At 42.1% G+C, this 20,530-nt stretch overlaps 1 protein-coding gene across 2 annotated transcripts in view; it reads left to right on the plus strand.

Moving 5' to 3' along the window:
* The window catches only part of LOC140717023 (uncharacterized), a 42,542-nt gene extending 22,361 nt beyond the window's left edge, over positions 1-20,181 (plus strand). For both annotated transcript variants that reach the window (XM_073030216.1, XM_073030218.1), the window contains 7 exons: positions 635-751; positions 5,639-5,719; positions 7,484-7,606; positions 7,694-7,777; positions 11,058-11,165; positions 13,787-13,824; positions 19,407-20,181. In XM_073030216.1, coding sequence (XP_072886317.1) covers positions 635-751; positions 5,639-5,719; positions 7,484-7,606; positions 7,694-7,777; positions 11,058-11,165; positions 13,787-13,824; positions 19,407-19,424 — 569 coding nt within the window. In that variant the 3' untranslated portion in view covers positions 19,425-20,181. The remainder of the gene's footprint in view (positions 1-634; positions 752-5,638; positions 5,720-7,483; positions 7,607-7,693; positions 7,778-11,057; positions 11,166-13,786; positions 13,825-19,406) is intronic.
* Positions 20,182-20,530: the final 349 nt, after the last annotated feature.

The following is a 20,530-nucleotide window of genomic DNA, read 5'->3' on the forward strand; positions in this document are numbered from 1 at the left end:
ATGGATTTGAAGCAACATCAACCCTAACTTAATCTCAATTTCCTGACAGATGGGTATACCAAATGGCCTGTATTGAAATATGGGAGTACTAATAGTCATATTCTCTAATGCCTTTTTAAATTGTGTGATTAGATGGGCTTGGACTCACTGGTAAAAAGGAGGCTATCAGGTGGGTGATCATAATAGAATGTTAAAGGCAATCAGGAAAACGTTGGAAAGATGGATTGTCGCAGTCTTTTTCCTTGGGTAGAGGAGTCTAAAGCTAGAGGTCATAGGTTTAAGGTGAGAAGGGAAAGACTCGGGGAGCTGAAGGAAAGGTGTTTCACACTTGAGGGGGTGGGTATATGGATCAAGCTGTCAGATAAAGCAGTAGAGGCAATTACAAAATTTAAAATACATTCAGAGAGGTATATGTATAGAAAAGGTTATGAACAGGGGTTCAGGATCTTTATACACCACGGACTAATAGAATTTGGCAAGGGCCCCAGGTTTGGATGGTTATGGGCTAAAGGTAGGTAACTGGGACCATCTCCGAAAGATACTTTGGTCGACCTGGAGAAGTTGGGTCAAAGCACCTGTTTTTTTCTTTATAACTCTCTGACTCTGTTCTATTATGTGAATATTTCAATAACAGGTGCTTCTGGTGAAGACTCTATAATTATTATTGCATCAATCACAGGACTGGTATCATCTTTGGTATCTCACAGTGGATCCTTGCTTCTGTCATGGTTGGAGAAGAATTCAAACCAAGGTAATGTATGTGTTAAATGTTGAATAGGTTGGGAGGCTTCAATATCCATCACTGAGTTTTGCTGGGTATCACCTCAATAAATCAACCAGCTAGCCAGAAAGATATCACTGTCAGAATGGGTCCAAGGCATGGGAGGCATAAACTGACTTGGCTTTATCCTTCCTAATCCACCTGTAGCGGAATCTTCTGTCGACAATAGCGTTAGTGGAAGTGAGTGCCACACAAGCCTTGTGAAGGCAAGTCTTTGCACCTTCCATCATGTTGTATTTCTCTGCAAGCATGCTGAATAGGATTGACTTGTAGTAGAACAGATTTGGCAGCTTTAAAACTAGGCATCCGTGAAACATAGAAAACCGACAGCACAATACAGGCCCTTCGGCCCACAAAGTTGTGCCGAACATGTCCCTACCTTAGAAATTACTAGGGTTACCCATAACCTATTTTTCTAAGCTCCATGTATCTATCCAAAAGTCTCTTAAAAGACCCTATCATATCTGCCTCCACCACCATTGTCAGCAGCCCATTCCATGCACTCGCCACTGTCTGTGTAAAAAAAAAAAACACTTAACCCCTGCATTTCCTCTGTACTTGCTCCCAAGCACCTTAAACCTGTGCTCTCTTGTGGCACATAGTGGATCATTTTCAATGGCAGATATGCATATGGATACAGCATGGTGTTAGTAGACTTTCTGGAGTGCAGGTCATCAATACTATAGATGAGATGTTATGTGTTTCATAGCCTTTTTTGTACCCAGTACAATCATCTCCTTCTCGATCTCATGTGAAGTGGATCAAACTGATTGGAGAATAGCCTCTGTAATGTCAGGGATCTCGCATTCAGACTGAGATGTATCATTATCTTCTGGCTTTCACTTTTTTCACTTTTAAGAACATATCATTCTGTTCCCGGCATGCCATACCATACAGTTGCAACACTGACATCTATATACTCAACCTTGTAGAAAGTTGGACAGGAGACAAAAAAGCCGGACAACTTCAATCCAACTAATTAATGCCGCATCAACCCAATTGGAATCAACAGCAAAGTGACTGAATCTGTCATTAAAAGTGCTATTAAATACCTTTTCACCAATAACTTATTCACTGATGCTCAGACAAGGGCGGTTAGGGACGGGCAATAAATTGTCAGCTGTACTGAAATACAATAAGACAAATACATTCAAAATATTTTACCTCAGAAACAGGAGAAAATCTGCAGATGCTGGAAATCTAAGCAACACACACAAAATGCTGGAGGAACTCTGCAGGCCAGGCAGCATCTATGCAAAAGAGTACAGTCGCTGATTGGGCTGAGTCTCTTCATCAGGACTGGAGGAGAAAAGATGTGAAGTCAGAGTAAGAAGGTGGGGTGTGTGGAAGAAAGAACACGAGTGATAAGTGAAACCAGGAGTGGGAGGAGCGGTGAAGCAAAGAGTTAGGACTGGTGAAAGAGAAAGGGCTGGAGAAAGGTGAATCTGATAGAAGAGGACAGAAGGCCATGGAAGAAAGGGAAGGAAGAGGAGCACCAGGGGGAGGTGATGGGCAGGTAAGGAGATGCATGAGAGAGGGAATGGGAATGATAAGGTAGGGGGGCATTACCGGAAGTTTGAGAAATCGCTGTTCATGCCAGTAGGTTGGAGGCTACTCGGATGGAACATTAAGGTGTTGCTCCTCCAACCTGAGTGCGGCCTCATCACAGCAGTGGAGAAGACCGTGGACTGACATGTCAGAATGGGAAGTAGAACTAAAATGATTAGCCACTGGGAGATCCCACTTTTTCTGGCGGATGGAACATAGGTGCTCAGTGAAATGGGCTCCCAATCTATGTTGGGTGTCACTGATTTACAGGAGGCTGCACTGAGAGAACTGGATACAGTAGATGACCCCAGCAGTCTCACAGATGAAGTGTCACCTCACCTGAAAGGACTGTTGGGGGCTCTGAATGGTAGTGAGGGAGGAGGTATAGGGGCAGGTATAGCACTTATTCAGTTTGCAAGGTAAGTGCCAGCAGGGAGATCAGTGGGGAGGGGCAAATGCTCACAGGAATCTGGAATATACTTCCCACCCTGTTAATTGTAGAAATGCCATCCCCTTTGTCTCAATTCCTCCATCCTCACTGCATCTGCTCTCAGGATGAGGCTTTCAATTCAATTCAAGTTTAATTGTTGTTTAACTGTATATGAATATGAGTGAATATAGCCAAATGAGGTAGTGTTACTCGGGGGCCAAGGTGCAAAGACACATTAACAACAGTCACACACAGTAAGCACAGACAAAATATCAATCACGTAATCTTCTTCGGTTGTCCTCCTAAATCCGAGGATGACGTCCACTCTTTTTAACAGTGAGATCTTTGATTATACAGTCCTACCCTGGACCCACAAGCTCTATTGCAGGTGGGACGTGTATATGTGGTAGTGATGGCAATCATGGCTGCATTTCTCCTGGTTCTCTTCTGCTATTTTCTGGTTGTTCTTTCCATCTCCAGAATACAAACCCCGTCCCTACACAGTTGTCGCCAAGTGTTACAGTCAGCAGCAACATCCTCCAGGTCCTCGGGTCTGATCTTGCACTTAAAGCATTCTTCATCTGATCCTTATAGCGCTTCTTCGGCCCTCCAGCTGAGCGTCGGCCATGATGTAGCTGGCTGTAGAACACTCTGCGGGGTAGCCGACATGGGGGCATCCTTATCATGTGCCCCAGCCACTGCAGCTGACACTGGGTGATCATGGCCTCAATACTTCTGCAGTTGGTCTTTACAAGTATTTCAGTGTGAGGCACCCGTTCACGCCAGGTAATTCCCAGGATGCGCTGGAGGCAGATTATGTGGAAGCGCTCCAGGGGCTTGATGTGACGGCTGTAGGTTACCCAAGGTTCACAGCTATAAAGGAGGGTGGTGACACACACCGCTTAATATACAGCGACCTTTGTGGAGTGACGAAGGACACTGTTCTGAAAGACTCTACACTGAAGTCTCCCAAAGGCAGCTGATGCCTGTTTAATGTGGCCCTGGATGTCATTGTCAATGCCACTATCCTCAGAGAGAATGCTCCCCAGATATTTGATAGATTGCACTACTGACAGCTTTAATCACATAATAGGTGTCCTAACACCCATCACCTCTCCTCCCACCCCGCCCCATGACACAATTCCCAGTTCTTGCACATACATCAACAAGCCATATGGAGTATCAGTAAAAATACAACAATGCAGAATATGCATGTGTATATATACAGTTCATTCCAGAATTACGGAGATGTCCTCCTCCTTCAAAGAAAGGGGCTTCCTTTCTTCCACCATCTATGCTGCTCTTACCCGCATCTCTTCCATTTCGCGCACTTCTGCCCTCACTCCATCTCCTGCCACCCCTCCAGGGATAGGGTTTTCATCTCCTTACCTACCACCCCACCAGTTTCTGTGTCCAGCACATAACTCTCCATAACTTCTGCCATTTCCAGTGGGATCCCACTACCAAGCACATCTTTCCCTTCCACGTACTTTCTGCTTTCCACAGGGATTTCCTTGTCCATTTGGTTTTCCCCGCTGATCTCCCTCCTGGCACTTATCCTTGCAATTGGAACAAGTGCTACACCTGCCCCTACACCTCCTCCCTCACTACCATTCAGAGCACCAAGCAGTCCTTCCAGGTGAGGTAACACCTCACCTGTGATCTGTTGTGGGTCATTTACTGTGTGCAGTGTTCCCAGCATAGCTTCCTGTATATTGGTGAGACATGACATAGATTGGGATTTCGCTCCATCCGCTAGAGAAAGCGGGGTCTCCCAGAGTCCACCCATTATAACTGTACAGCCCATCTCCGTCCATGGCCTCCTCTACTGTCATGATGAGGTTACACTCAGGTTGGAGGAGCAGCAACCTGATGCCTCCAACCTGATGGCATGAACATCAATTTCTCAAACTCCTGGTAATGCCTCCCCACCACCCTTCAGCATTCCCCATTCCCATTTTCCCCTATTTCCCTCTCTTACATTATCTCCTTACCTGTCCATCACCTCCCCTTGGCGTTCCTCTCCCTTCCCTTCCCTTCTCTTCCATGTTCTTCTGTCCTCTCCTATCAGATTTCCCCTTCTCCAGCCCTTTATCTCTTTCACCAGTCAACTTCCCAGAGCTTTACTTCACCTCCCTCCCTCTCCTGGTTTCATCTAACACCTATAACAGAAATTCTGTAAATGCTGGAAGTTCAAGCAACACAGAAAATGGTGGAGGAACTCAGCAGGCCAGGCAGCATCTATGGAAAAGAGTGAACATTCAACCAGTCCTGATGAAGGGTCTCGGCTCAAAACGTTAACTGTTTACTTGTGTCATATGTCTTTGGAGATGCAGTAGAGCTTGGGGATGGACTGCTAATATTTATGAATGAGTTTTTATACAGAACGGTGATGTCTGATTTGTAAATAGTAGGAGTTGTATTTGAGAAGGGCGCACTGTTAGGATTATGAACCAATAGAACTCTGATATGGTGTTGTGATTGGGAGTTGGATATTTTCAGCATGTGTTTAGAGAAATTTTATACAAGACAGTAGAAGATGTTTGGTGAGGTTGGTTCAACAACAAAAAGGAAAGGAAGGAATGTGCAGAGAAACTAATGGTTTTAATCAATGAATAATCCAGGTACACTTAGTATTTTATTGAAAGTGAAGCATAAGAGACAAAAATGTTGAATTTGGGAGAGTAAAACTGAGTGTTAGCTTTGTATTTCATAACAATCTATGAGCCATCAGTGTCACTGTCAATCTTACCCACCCAGGTCCCTTCAATATTACCTGAGATGATGGTTGTGTGCATTTTATTCATATTTATAAATAGCTATCAAGTAGGTTGAAGTGGAATTAAGCCATTCTAACGTTATTGTTATTTCCTCTGCAGTGTTTCAGAGCCTCATTAATTGCAACATTTTGTCTGTTGTTGCTACCTTCGTTGCCCTCATCTCCTGGATTGCGATTAAAGGTGAGCACAAAGATATGTTTGGTCCACATCCTTCTCAAGCTCAGTGACCCTCTCCAAATGTCCTTTGTGAATTGTTATTGTACCCATCTCTACCACTTTCTCTGGCAGCTTATTGCATATGTCCAGCACCCTCTAAGTGGAATAAGTAGAAAAACTGGCATCTCACATGCTCTTCGAATCTCAGGAACCTTAAATTTCCTTATCCTGGAAAAGGAATGTGTTCTCATGACTTGATAACCTGTATCAGGTCACTCCTCAGGGGAATCAATTCCAGTTAGTGCAAGTATAACACAATCTTCAGTACATTAAATTGGACCATAAGACCATAAGATACAGTAACAGAAGTAGGACATTCGCCCCATCGAGTTTGCTCCGCTATTCAATCATGGCTGATCCAAATCTTCCAGTCATCCCATCTCCCCTGCCTTTTTCCCATACCCTTTGATGCCCAGGCTAATCAAGAACCTATTCATGACTGATGCAGTGGAAGCTGTGTATTTAAATGAAATATCCAAAATTTGAAAGCTTATTCTGCATTGTTCATTCAAGGAGAAAGAACTATTTAGTAAGGAATAGAATGATTAGTAGGAAAGTGAAAAATGCAATGGAACAATAATTACTGGGTTCATCTCCAAATCCTTGTGGAGAATGTATGTAGTTCATCTGCTCATGTAAGAAGGCTTAGGTTCAGACAAAAATGAGGGTATCTAGATGAGGCTAAAACTACCTTTGTCAAGAAAATCAAAGCAATGTACAGGTCCAGATGTTATTCTTAATGCTTCAACCTACCATTGAAAATTCTTTTGGTTGTCCCACACTGTATTCACATTGATATTTTAGAAGGACATTTCTTTCCAAATCCGCACCTCAAATTGCCAAGGAAAGGACAGTAGGTGTATGAAGTCACAATCACCAATTGGTTCCTTTCCAAGTCATAACGATTCTGATTTGCAAATGTGTCTCTAATTTTCATTGTTGCTGAGTCTTATGTCAGTATGGGAGTATTTCCTGGTGCCTTGCTGTCTGCAAGAAGGTAATGGGAGGCCTCTTGCCCAGGAAGGTTAGAAATGGGCACGAGTCCAAGATCAACACCATTTCTCACCAATCTCACCGATGAAAGCAATGAAGAGGATTGAAACAGCAAGGCGAGTGTGGAATGTGAGTGAGTGTTCGGATACCAGTCTTTTGCTTGCTGCTGCCGGAGGAAGTTCTTTGCATGTGATGGTCTCTCCCACTTGCTCACTGATCCGAAGGGAAAATTCCCTGCACTTGAATGACCTCACTCTCCCTCGATGCTGACAGAGGATGATACCGAAGTTCTGGGTCTGCAGTTTATAGATTGGACTGTATTCCCTGGTTGCTCCTTTATCTGTTACTATTTTGTGCAACGTTGCAGCCTGTAGATAATGAATACTAAGCTGAACTGAATATGGACCATTTTGATTTTGTGTTTTATATTTCTGTGATTTTGATCATTCCTCCTTGTTCCCTTTTGCGCGTGAGGGAGGTGCACTTGGGGGGGGGTGGGGTTGATGTTTTTCTTTGAAAGGGTACCATGGTTTTCTTTGTTTTGTGGCTGTCGTTGGAAAAGATGAATCTCAAAGTTGTATACTGCATATATCCTTTGAAATTTGAATCTTTTGAATCCTTCGAATCTTCACCAGCTGTGCTCCCAAGGTCTACCCAGACCCCCAAAATATGAATTTGAAACAAATTTATATGTGTTATGAATTACTAACCAGTATTGTTGAATCTTTCCTCTAGGTGCTGCCTTTATATCTGTTGTTGCGTTATGCACTGTCTGTGCCCTGTTTTTGGCCATAATTACACCAATTGTTATTCTGAAATTTGGCTGTTCCTTTAATGGGAAATTCCAAAGAACAAAAGGTAAAGAACAGTTCATTATTGTACAAAATTTCTTGGTTTAACAGTAAAACTATACTTGCAACTAATTATATCATTTACATTTGACAGGATCTCAACCTTTCATTGCCTTGAGTGGTTTCATCATAATTCCCATTTCAATCACTGTCCTAAAGGAAGAGATTCAGCAAAACAGTGAGTCTAATGTTGCAAACATTGGCATTTCTGTGTACTCAGCATGTTTTTGAAGTTACAGGTACTGTGTGAAGTGGCCACTCCCATCACCATGGTTAAACCCAGATTAATCTGCAATCTATACATTTTATTTTCTATGGATGTACAAGCCTTACTTTAGTATTGGCTAAACAATCGAGCTGGTTGTTGATAACAGGGAGTGCACACACTCCTGTTTACATCAAAAGTTCTGATGTCGAGCGGATTGAAAACTTCAGGTTCTTAGGAGTGAAACTCACTAATTGCCTGTCTTGGTCTAACCATGTTGATACATAGAACATAGAATATTACAGCACATTACAGGCCCTTTGGCCCACAATGTTGTGCTGACTCTCAAACCCTGTCTCCCATATAAACCCCACCTTAAATTCCTCCATATACCTGTCTAGTAGTCTCTTAAACTTCACTAGTGTATCTGCCTCCACCACTGACTCAGGCAGTGTATTCCTTGCACCAACCACTCTCTGAGTGAAAAACCTTCCTCTAATATCCCTCTTGAACTTCCCTCCCCTTACCTTAAAGCCATGTCCTCTTGTACTGAGCTGTGGTGCCCTGGGGAAGAGGCGCTGGCTGTCCACTCTGTCCATTACTCTTTAATATCTTGTACACCTCTATCATGTCTCCTCTCATCCTCTTTCTCTCCAAAGAGTAAAGCCCTAGCTCCCTTAATCTCTGATCATAATCCATACTCTCTAAACCAGGCAGCATCCTGGTAAATCTCCTCTGTACCCTTGATGCCATGGCCAAGAAGGTGCACCATGCCTCTGCTTCCTTAGGAGGCTAAAGAAATGTGGTATATCCCCAATTTTTATAGATGCACCACAGAAAGCTTCCTTTTAAGATGCATCATAGCCTGGTATGGAAACTGTTTTGCCCATGACCATAATAAAGTGCTGGGAGAACTGGAAACAGCTCAGTATATCATGAAAATCAGCCTCCTCTTCATAGACTGTCTACACTTCTTGTTCCCTTGATAAAGCAGCCTCCCTGAACCCTCTCAGTCTTCTTGATAAAGGCCTCCCTGATCTCAGACATTCTCTCTCCTCCCCCCCCCCCCCCCCATACCACCCCATTTCCATCAGGCAGAAGATATAAAAGCCTGAAAACCAGAACCAGGAGACCCGAGGGCAGTTGTTATCCCTCTGTTATAATACTACTGAACGGCCCTCTAGTATGATAAGATGGACTTTTGACCTCAGAATCGACCTTGTCATGGTCTTGCACCTTGTCTTCCCACACTGTACTTTCTCTGTCACTATATTCTGCATTCTTTTCTTACTTTCACTTCTTTTCACTGCATTGATACAATCTTTTTTTCAGCGTGTCGCACCAGTCAGCCGGCCATTCTTGTCTGACGCGCAGTGTCAGGATTAACCGGGTGACGTGAACGTTCCTGCCTTGATCCTTTGTATTTATTATGAGGCCGAGTGGCTAGCTCGATACTTAACCCGGCATGGATGGAAAGCGTGCTTGGGGATGGTCTGACTTGGATTCGAACTTAGGAGCCTTCGCTGTGGAGTCCAATGCTGATGTCATTGCGCCACCAGCTGGCCACTGATACAATGACCAGTATGGATGGCAGACAAAATTATTTTTTCACTGCACCTCGGTAAATTTAAAAATAACAAACCAATTTACCAACTTAATGTGTGGAGCGATTTTTCATCACGCTGATTCTTTCCATTTGCCACAGCTGTCTGCTTAAAAGCTCCTTCAGTGAGGTCAATCCTGATGCCATACTATTGGACATTGAAGACCCCTGCTGGAGTAGATTTTGTCTCCTCGCTCTACTCCAGGCCACTTCAAGTGGCGTTCAATGTGGAGAGTTCTAATTAATTTGCTGAGGGAGGGTAGTTGGTGGTAAACAGGAGGCTCCTTTGCGTGCACTTGACTTTGGCTTGGGAATTTATGGAGTTAAGAATTAATAAAGAGGACTTGCATAGTCCCCGGCTTTTGCTTCTATACTACTGTGTGATTTCCTGCCGAGTCTTTGCATGCAAAGATCCAGCCAGGCATGGTGAAAGACTCTTGGGGCATTTGATACGGACCATGATGCCCAGTATATCCATTACTTGACTATTTTTTGACTCGAACTTCTCAATTTGGCACAAACTCCAGGTGGTAGAGTGTACATAATTGTGTTGAATGTGATTGTCCAGCACTTAGGTCTCCCTGTGTACAGGTATGCGTCACTTAACGTCCTCAATACGTTCTGTGAAGTTGGGCGTTATGCAATTTGGACGTTGTGTGAACACAATATTATATACTTTGCAAACCTATATGGAGTACTGTACTGTAGTGTGGCTGGCAGTGTAGTGGCATCAGTGCTGGACTTTGGGGCAAGAGGTCCCGAGTTCGAATCCGAGTTTGGCTCCCTTGCACGCTCTCCACCTGTGCCTGGGTTGAGTGTCGAGCTAGCAACTCGACCTCGTAAAAAAACCCGGAGAGGGATGGTCTCCGCCAGGTTTCAGATGCCCAAGACACGCTGTATGATGAGCAATCACCGAAAAAGATGGGTGCAAAAAGCTTGTCATGATGGCGCCCTGAGGACTTCACCAGGAGTTATGCACACACACACACACACACACACACACACACACACACACACACACACACACACACACACACACACACACACACACACACACACACACACACACACACACACACACACACACACACACACACACACACACACACACACACACACACACACACACACACACACACACACACACACACACACACACACACCTGTAATGACTAAATAGCCAAGAACTTACACGTATACTGTACGCTATAATTTTGCTTCTGCTGCCTTTGCATTAGCACTTGCAGACTTATCACTGACTTTCTCATTATGCAACAAAAATCATTGTTTGAAGCACTTTTTCTTTAAGCATTTTGAACAAGCTCCGAGCCTTAGCAGTGATCATTAACATGCTGAGAGGGATTCTCTTTTGTGTTTGGGAGAGGGAAATATTGCTAATGACATGGATTTCTCTTTTCAATCAATTGCATATTACGTCCATAGTCCTGATTGGACATTGTCCGAATGGATATTAAGCGGTGCATACCTGTACTGTATATCATAACATTTGCTTCTGTGGTATGGTGTCAAGTTTGTTTGCTAATGCTTATTAAAAATTCTTTGGGTTGTTTACCATGGTGAAGGTGCTAAATAAGTGTTGTATTGGGGGACATTCAATTTACACAGTGTTTCATTGTCACACATTTTCAGATCAAAGTTGTCACACCAGCATCTTAACATGGAGCATACCGATTGCATTATTGGTCAGCTGTGTTATTATAATGACTGTATTCCTTGCAACATATCGCTGTAAATACCGTAAGTATCAAATCATTTGCTCACTTTCACTTCCTGAAGTATTCAGAATGGATGACCTAAAATTTGTTCAGATATTCCACCAAGTCCTAAAACTAGATAAAGAGGACCAAATTAAATAAATAACATGAGGATGTTATACTTGTTCATTCATTTATTGAGAAAAGTGATCTGATATTACATGTATTTGTTGGAACAAGTATGTGAACCTTTGCTTTCAATAACTCTTATACATCAATAGCCTCAACCAAATGTTTCTGGTAACCACTGGTCAGTCCTGCACATCGGCTTGGAGGAACTTTAGGTCATTCCTTCTTACAAAACTGCTTCAACTCTGGGATGTTGGCGAGCGTCCTTGCATGAACTGCTTGCTTCAGGTCCTTTCACAGCACTTCTATAGGATTAAGGTCAGGACCTTGACTCAGAAATTCCAAAGCACAATCTTTCTCCTTTTGAAACCATTCTGTTGTTGATTTAATCTTGTCTTCTGGATCATTGTCTTCTATTAAGCTTCAGGTGATGGACTGTGATTCTGACATTCTCCTGTAAAATGTGTTGATACAGTTTTGAATTCATTGTTCCTTCAATGCTTGCAAGATGTCCAGGCACTGAGGTAGCCCCAATCCATGATGCTCCTTCCACCATGCTTCACAGTTGGGATGAGGTTGAGGTTTTGGTGTTGGTTTGCAGTGCCCTTTTCCTTCAAACATAGCAATGTGCATTCCTGCCAAAGAAGTTCAACTTCTGTCTCATCTGTGCTCACAACATTGTCCCAGAAGCATTGTAGAACATCCAGGTGGTCTTTTGTAAACTTTAGAAATGCAGAAATGTTTAGTTTTTGGAGAACAGTGGTTTCCTCCATGGTGTCATTCCTCCATTCTTGTTCAGTGTTTTTCTTGTACTGGACACATGGACAGAGACTTTAGTAAGTTATAGGATTTTCTGCAGGTCTTTTGCTGTTACCCTTGGGTTCTTTTTCACCTCCTTCAGAATTGCACATTATGCTCTTGGTGTGATCTTTGCTGGATTCCCACTCCTAGGGAGAGTAGCAACAGTATGGAATTTCCTCCATTTGTAGACAGTTTCTCTTAGGGTGGACTGAAGAACACTCAGGTCTTTAGAAATGCTTTTGTATCCTTTTCTAGCTTGATACATCTGTACAATTCTACTGATAAGGTCCTCTGAAAGTTGTTTTGATCAAGGCATGGTGCACACAAAACAGATATTTCTTGAGAAGATCAGGCTTTTTCAGTAACCTGACCTTGTATGTCTGTTCTATAGGGCATGGCATCTGTGCAACCCACTCCTCCAATCTCATCTCATTGATTGAAACTCTGGACTCCAAATAGCTTTTGTAGAAAGCATTATCCCAGAGGTTCATAATACATGTAATATTGGATATTTTTTCTCAATAAATAAGCAAACAAATATGATGTTTTTTGTGTTATTTATTTAATTAGGTTCTCTTTGTCTAGTTTTAGTGAAGATCTGATCACATTTAGGTCGTATTTATGCAGAAATTGAGAAATTTCTACAGGGTTCACAAACTTTCTAGCACCACTGTATATCTGTTGAGTCCAGGAGTTTATATCCAAATAAAATTATTTATTTAACAAGATTAAATCTTGCAGTGTTACAGGAAAGGTACTGATATGAATAAGGAATGGCTGACAGGCAGGAGGCAGTGAGTGGGAATAAAGGGGGCATTTTCTGGTCAGCTGTCAGTGACCAGTGGCGTTTCTCAGGCGTCAGTACTGGGACTTAAATTTTTTCAACATTGTCAATGATTTAGATAATGTAATTGATGGCTTTGTGGCAAAGCTTGCAAATGATACAATAATAGGTGGAGGGGTAGGTAGTGCTGTGGAAGCAATGTGATTGCAGCAGGACCTAGACAAATTGGAAGAATCAGCAAAAAAGTGGCTCACTGGAATTCAGAAAAAAATGCAGGGGGATCTCACTGAAACCTACTGAATGTTGAAAGGACTAGATAAGTTGGATGTGGAGAGGATGTTTCTTGTGGTGGGGTTATCCAGAACTAGAAGGCATAGCCTCAAAATTGAGGGGTGACCTTTTAGAACAGAGAGAAGAAGCAAATTTATTTTAGCCAGAGAGTAGACAGTCTGCAGAATGCTCTGCCAAGAGCACAGTGGAGGCCAAGTCTGTGGCTATATTTAAAGCAGAAGTTGATAGTTTCCTTATTGGCCAGGGTATCAAAGGATATGGTGAAAAGTCAGGTGTATTTGGTTGAGTGGGATCTGGGATCTACCATGATGGAATGGCAGAGTAGACTTGATGGGCTGAATGGCCTAATTCTGCTCCTTGTGTTCTTACAGTCTTGAAGTCACAGACCACTTGAATATAATTTCACGGTACACCCAATGAAATCAGCTCCACAAAATGAGTAAAATGATTTTACGTTGATGATCTAGACCTCTTCTAGTGTCTATTGTTCCTGAGATCCCTGTGGTATGTTCAATTACAGCTAAAGGGAAACCACATTTACCAGACCAAATATGAGCAATCGAGTCAAATCTGACTTTTCCACAGAAAAAATGGTGATGAGGAGTAAGATTCTTTGTTAATTATCTGGAATTTATAAAGATTTATTTCATTTGTTATAGACAGAAATGAAAATGCAAGCATTGAAGTAAGACAGCAGGTATGTTATCATCTAAATGTCTTTAATTGTCTATGACTGTGTTATAAGGCAAGTTTAACATGTGTTTACTAAAATGTGATGTAATACTTGCTTTGGGCTAGTTTAATGTGGCAAATCTGGTTTCAGCCAGAGAGTGGGTTTGAGGGTTTAATATCATTGAGCATGTACCAAATTTTTCATGATTTAAAGTAATTTCTAAAATCTGTTTTTCCATAGAATTGTTACAATGCAGAAGGAGGCAATTTGGTCCATTAGAGTTATGGAAGATTTATTACAGAAATCCCATCAGTTTCATTCCACTGCTTTCTGTGGCCTAACCCTCCCCCCCCCCCCCCCCATGACTTGCAAATAATATTTTCTCATTTGTCTGAGTAATTCACTTCTGAAAGCTTTGATTGATATAGTTTTAACCACAGTGAGTTCTAGATTATCATCATGACCATCGGGAGAGGTAAGGGGAGTAATCACTTAGAGCAGGGTTCAGAAGCCGAATCAGGTTTATTATCCACCGGCATGTGTTGTGAAATCTGTTAACTTAGCAACAGCAGTTCAATGCAATACTTAATATAGAAGAAAAAATATAATAATAAATAAATCAATTACAGTGTGTGTGTGTGTGTGTGTATATATATATATATAGAGAGAGAGAGAGAATTGATTAAAAATAGTGAAAAAAAGAAATAACATGTATATTAATGAAGTGAGGTAATGTTCACAGGTACAATATCCATTTAGGAATCAGATGGCAGAGGGAAAGAAGCTGTTCCTGAATCACTGAGTGTGTGCCTTCAGGCTTCTGTACCTCCTACCTGATGATAACAGTCAGAAAAGGGCACGCCCTGGGTGCTGGAGGTCTTTAATAATAGGCACCGCCTTTCTTAGACACCACTCCTTGAAGATGTCCTGGGTAATTTGTAGGCTAGTACCCAAGACGGAGCCGACTAAATTTACAGCCCTCTGCAGCTTCTTTCGGTCCTGTGCAGTAGCCCCTCAATACCAGACAGTGATGCAGCCTGTCAGAAAGCTCTCCACGGTACATCTATAGAAATTTTTGAGTATATTTGTTGACATACCAATTCTCTTCGACCTCCAAATGAAGTATAGTTGCTTTCTTTCCTTCTTTATAACTGTATCAATATGTTAGGACCAGGTTTGATCCTCAGAGATCTTAACACCTAGGAACTTGAAACTGCTCACTCTCTCCATTTCTGATCCCCCCTATGAGGATTGGTTTCCACTCCCTGTGGCCGTTCCCCTCAGCAACAAGTATGCCCCTTTGGATACTGGCGAGTGGAGGGTGGATGACCTATCAGGGTGCTGCAGCAGCAGCCAGGCCTGTGGCAGTGTGTCCGGCTCTGATGCTCTGCCAGGAAGGATGCAGTCATGTCATCAGAGACTCAAGAGTTACAGGGATGGCCAGGAGATTCTGTGGCCACGAAAGGCACACCAGAATGGTGTGTTGCCTCCCTGGTGCTAGAGTGCAGGATGTTTGAAAGCAGCTGCAGAGGGTTTTCAAGAGAGAGAGTGAGCAGCCAGACATTGTGGTGTATAAATGGCACCAATGACATGGGTAGAAAGGGGAAAGAGGTCCTGTGCAGTGAGTGTAGGGAGTTGGGGAAGAAGCTGAAGATCAGGACCTCCAAGATCGTAATATCTGGAGTACTTCTGGCATGTGCTTGTTAGGGCAGTAATAGGATGATTGTGCTGATGAATGAGAAGCTGAGGACGTGGTGCATGGGGCAGGATTTCAGACTTCTGGATCATTAGGATCTTTTCTGGGGAAGGTAGGACCTGTACGAAAGAGGCAGGTTACACATGAACTCAAGCGGGACCAAAATCGTTTGGGGAGGTTTGATAAGGCTGCTAGTGAGTGTTTAAACTAATTTGGCAGCGGGTGGGAACTGAAGTGATTGGGCTGAGGACGGGCAGTCGAAACATTCTGTAGTGAGTCTGTGAGGCAGAGCAGGCAGATAATAGGGCAAAATTGCAATCAATTGGATGAGATGAAATGCAATGTGGTGGCAAAATTGTGATGAATGCAGGACTGAAGGGGTTATATTTGAATACATGCCATATACAGAATAAGGTAGATAATTTTGTAATGCAGTTAGAGACTGGCAGGCATGACATTGTAGATACTTTGTAGACATTGTAGGACGTGGCTGAAAGAACATCATAGTTGCAAGCCTAACATCCCTATTGTGTTGAAAGAAGAGGCAGGTAGGCAGAGGGTGGCTCTGTTGGTTAAAAAAGATGAAATCAAATCCTGACAAAGTGGTGACACAAAACTGGAAGATGTAGAATCCTTGTGGGTGAAGTTAAGAAATTGCAAGGGTAAAAAGAAACTGATGAAAGTCAGATACAGACCTCTGAACAGTAGCCAGGAGGTAGGAGAGAAATTACAATGGAAGACGGTAAGTACATGTCAAAAGAGCAATATTACAATAGTCATGGGAATTCTAATGTGCGGATAGATTGGGAGAATGAGGTTGATGCTGGATCCCAAGAGGGAGAATTTGTGGAATGCCTATGAGATGGCTTTTTAGAGCAGCTTGTGATTAAACCCACTGGGGGAATATTGTTGTATATTGGATGTTGTGTAATGAACCACATTTCATTAGGGAGCTTAATGTAAAGAAGCCCTTGGGAGTCAGTGATCTTAATATGTTAGAATTCATCTTGCAGTTAGAGAGGGAGAAGCTAAAGTCAGTTGTCTACACGGACTTTAGTAAGGCCTTTGACAAGGTCCCACATGGGAGATTAGTTCAGAAAGTTCAGACACTAGGTATCCGTGGAGATGTTGTAAACTGGATTTGAAATTGGCTATGTGGGAGAAGACAGGGTGGTAGTGGATGATTGTTTCTCAGACTGGAGGCCTTGACTAGTGGTGTGCCTCAGGGATTGTGCTGGGACCATTGTTGTATCAATAATCTAGATGATAATCTGGTAAAATGGATGAGCAAGTTTGCTGATGACACTGAGATTGGAGGCATTGTGGATAGCAAGGAAGGCTTCCAGAGCTTGCAGAGGGATCTGGACCAACTGGAAAAATGCGCCAGAAAATGGCAGATGGAATTTAATGCAGAGAAGTGTGAGGTGTTGCATTTTGGAAGGACAAATCAAGGTAGGACATACACAATAAATGGTAGGACACTGAGGGGTGCAGAGGAACAAAGGGATCTGGGAGTTCAGATACATAATTCCCTGAAAGTGGCGTCACAGGTAGACAGGGTTGTAAAGAAGGCTTTTGGCAGCCTGGCATTCATAAATCAAAGTATTGAGTATAGGAGTTGGGATGTTATGGTGAGGTTGTGTAAGACATTGGTGAGGCCAAATTTGGAGTATTGTGTGCAGTTCTGGTCACCTAACTATAGGAAGGATATCAGTAAGATTGAAAGAGTGCAGAGAAGATTTACTAGGATGTTGCCGGGTCTTGAGGAGTTGAGTTACAGGGAAAGATTGAACAGATTAGGACTTTATTCCTTGGAGCATAAAAGAATGAGGGGGATTTGATAGAGGTTTACAAAATTATGAGGGGTATAGACAGAGTACATGCGAATAGGCTCTTTCCACTTAGATTAGGAGAGATAAATACGAGAGTACATTGCTTTGGGGTGAAAGGGAAAAGGTTCAGGGGGAACATTAGGGGGAACTTCTTCACATAGAGAGTGGTAGGAGTGTGGAACAAGCTGCCATCTGATGTGGTAAATGTGGACTCACTCAAGTTTTAAGAATAATTTGGATAGATACATGGAGGTCTGGAGGGTTATGGACTGGGTGAAGGTCAATGGGTCTAGTGCAATAAATTTTCAGCAGAAACTAGGAGGGCCAAATGACCTGTTTTCTGTGCTGTAGTGTTCTATGGTTCTATGTAACAACATTACAGTGGAGGAAACGGAATTAAAAGGAATGATAGAAGAACTAGCCAAAATTGATTGGAATCAGACACTAGCAGGGATTATGGCAGAAGAGCAATCGCCTGAGTTTCTGAGTACTTATTGGAACGTGCAGGATAGATACATCCCCAAGATGAAGAGGTATTCTAAAGGGAAGGTGAGGCAATTGTGGCTGACAGGGAAGTCAAAGACAGCGTAAAAGCAAAACTAGGCATATAGGATAGCAAAAATTAGTATGAAGTAAGAAGTTTGGGATGTTTTAAAAACTCAACAGAAGGCAATTAAAATGCCTTACAAAAAGACCAAAACGTCGGCAGAGTATTCATTTCTATGGATGGTGTCTGACTTGCTGAGTTCATTTAGCATTTTGTGTGCATTGCTCTGTATATCCATCATCTGTAGAATTTCTTGGGTTTCTGGCTTGTTTACTTAGAGAACAGATGAAATAAGAAGGTAAGGTAGACAATTATATAAAAGAGGATATCAAAAGATCAGATATATAAAGAGTAAAAGAGATGCGAGAGTGGACGTTGGACTGCTGGAAAATGATGCTAGAGAGTTAGTGATGGGGGACAAAGAAATGGCAGATAAACTTAATAAGTATTTTGCATCAATCTTCACTGTGGAAGACACTAGCAGTATGCCAGAAATTCATGAGGAAGACATGAGTGTCATTGCTATTATGGAAGTGCGTGGGAAGATGAATGATCTTGAAGGTTGATAAGTTTCTGGACCAGATGGACTACACCTGGGGTTTTGAAGGAGGTAGCTGAAGAGATTGTGGTGGTATTACTAATGATCTTTCAAGATTCTGGAATAGTTTCTGAGGGATAGAAAATTGCAAATGTCACTCCATTCTTTAAGAGGGGAGGGAGGCAGGCAGAGCTGTTGAAGTCCACTGTTAAAGATGTGGTTTTGAAGTACCTGAAGTCATAGTCCACCAAATAGCCAAAATCAATATAATATCTCTGCCTTTGCAGCTAATGCTATTAGTTATGAAACTTGGATTTCATACCCATTGTGAATTGCTACCAAAACATGCTCTGACATTTTCACATACAGTACTGTACAAAATACTGTATAGCTAGTGTGCTGAAGACCTTTAGACAGCACTGCAGGAATTTTATGTGGTGCACTGTATTCCTGCTGCAGCAAAAAAAAAATCATGATTTGTGTGAGTGATGATAAACCCGATTCTGATATGGATCTCTATTGCAGGCTGAAAGTGGGAAGGGGTCAAAGAGAGCGGAGTCATAGTTGGGAAAAGGGGAACTGAGAGAGGAAGAAGTGGGAAGCACCAAGAGCCATTCTGTAATGCTCAATAAACCAATTGTTTGTAATCAAATTACCTGGCCTAGTGTCTCTGGGCTGGGAATGTCTGCACCCACATCAACCCCTGCTCATGTTTCCTGCCCTTAAGTCTATTTCTAACCCAGCCAATCATGAACCTTTAATTTCACGTGCCAGAATTTTGCTAACTAATGCATTATTTGTGAAATGCATGTAGATGATATATGTTTTCCCTTCTTTATTAGAATATTCCCCACAATGCATCTGGTATAAGGATCGTTGTAAACTTCCACTGTCTATTTTGCCCATTTCTCTGTTCAGTACTGTTTTCTACTGCTGGCAATTGGAGAAAATGTTTGATTCCTGCATATAACCAATATGCTTTGTTCTTTTTAGGATAATGAAGACTTGTAAGATTTCAGTATTATTGACATGGATCTGGGTGTTAACAGCCGATTCGCTTCAGGCTCTTTAAAATGGATATACCGGGTATCAATTTTGGAACTGAGTACCAGTGGAAAAACTTTGTCCATCAATAGGGCAAATACATGTCTTCATTCCTATGGAATGGCATTGTTATTTGAAACATATTGTTACAGCCCTTTGTATGATTTCAGTAATTTTTTTTACTTTCAAAGCACTGTTAGGATACATTACTTGGTGTCTGATATAAGAAGCACCCTCACCAAACTAAGAGTTTCTAACCAGAGAATCAACCTTGAAATGGTGTGGTGGTTTTTTCACATTGTGTTCGAGTTTGATGTGAACAGAACATCAATGGAGCAGTAATTGTAGGACTTGCACTTGACTACTGCCATTTGGTGGACCTGAGGACTGAAGGCAATACAGAGTCTATAGATGCCAGAATCTGGAGCAAAAGAAGTAAACTGTTTGACAAACTCAGAGCAACAAGCAGAATCTGTGGAGGCAATGCGGCAGCCGAAATTTCAGATTAAGATCCTGCATCAGGGCTGAGAGTGTTGACTGAGAAATAGTTGCTGTTTCAGAAGGCTTGTGCATGATAGTTGATAACAAATAATGGATGGAAAAGGTAACAAGGGAAGGGGGAGAAAACAGATGTATTAGTGGGGTGTAAATGACCTGAAATTAGAAAATTCCATACTTATACCAAATAAATTACCCAAGGGGAGTAGGAAATGTTTTTATTGGATTACAGTACTGATTGGTGTTTTCTTGAGTCTCTTTGTTTTTTTTGTGTACAGTATAGTTTTAGTTTTCATTACTTATTTGTTTGTATGACCACTTGTAGTATTTCAGATTGTGTTGCAGCATAAAGGAAGAGCATGAGTTTAAGTTCTTAATGTTTTGCTTTTACTTGCTGGTTACATGAATTTTCAAGATGGCACCAGTGACCAATGAGACCACCAGGGATGTCCTGCATACATTTCATTAAATTACTACTACTTCTCCGTCTTTTGAATTTGTTTCTAATACTAAACTGTGTGCCTGTAACTTACATTTTGACAATTTGTTTTTGGGACAATTGAGTGATCTGGTGC

The sequence above is a fragment of the Hemitrygon akajei genome, chromosome 2 (assembly GCF_048418815.1).
Source record: "Hemitrygon akajei chromosome 2, sHemAka1.3, whole genome shotgun sequence".
NCBI lineage: Eukaryota > Metazoa > Chordata > Chondrichthyes > Myliobatiformes > Dasyatidae > Hemitrygon > Hemitrygon akajei.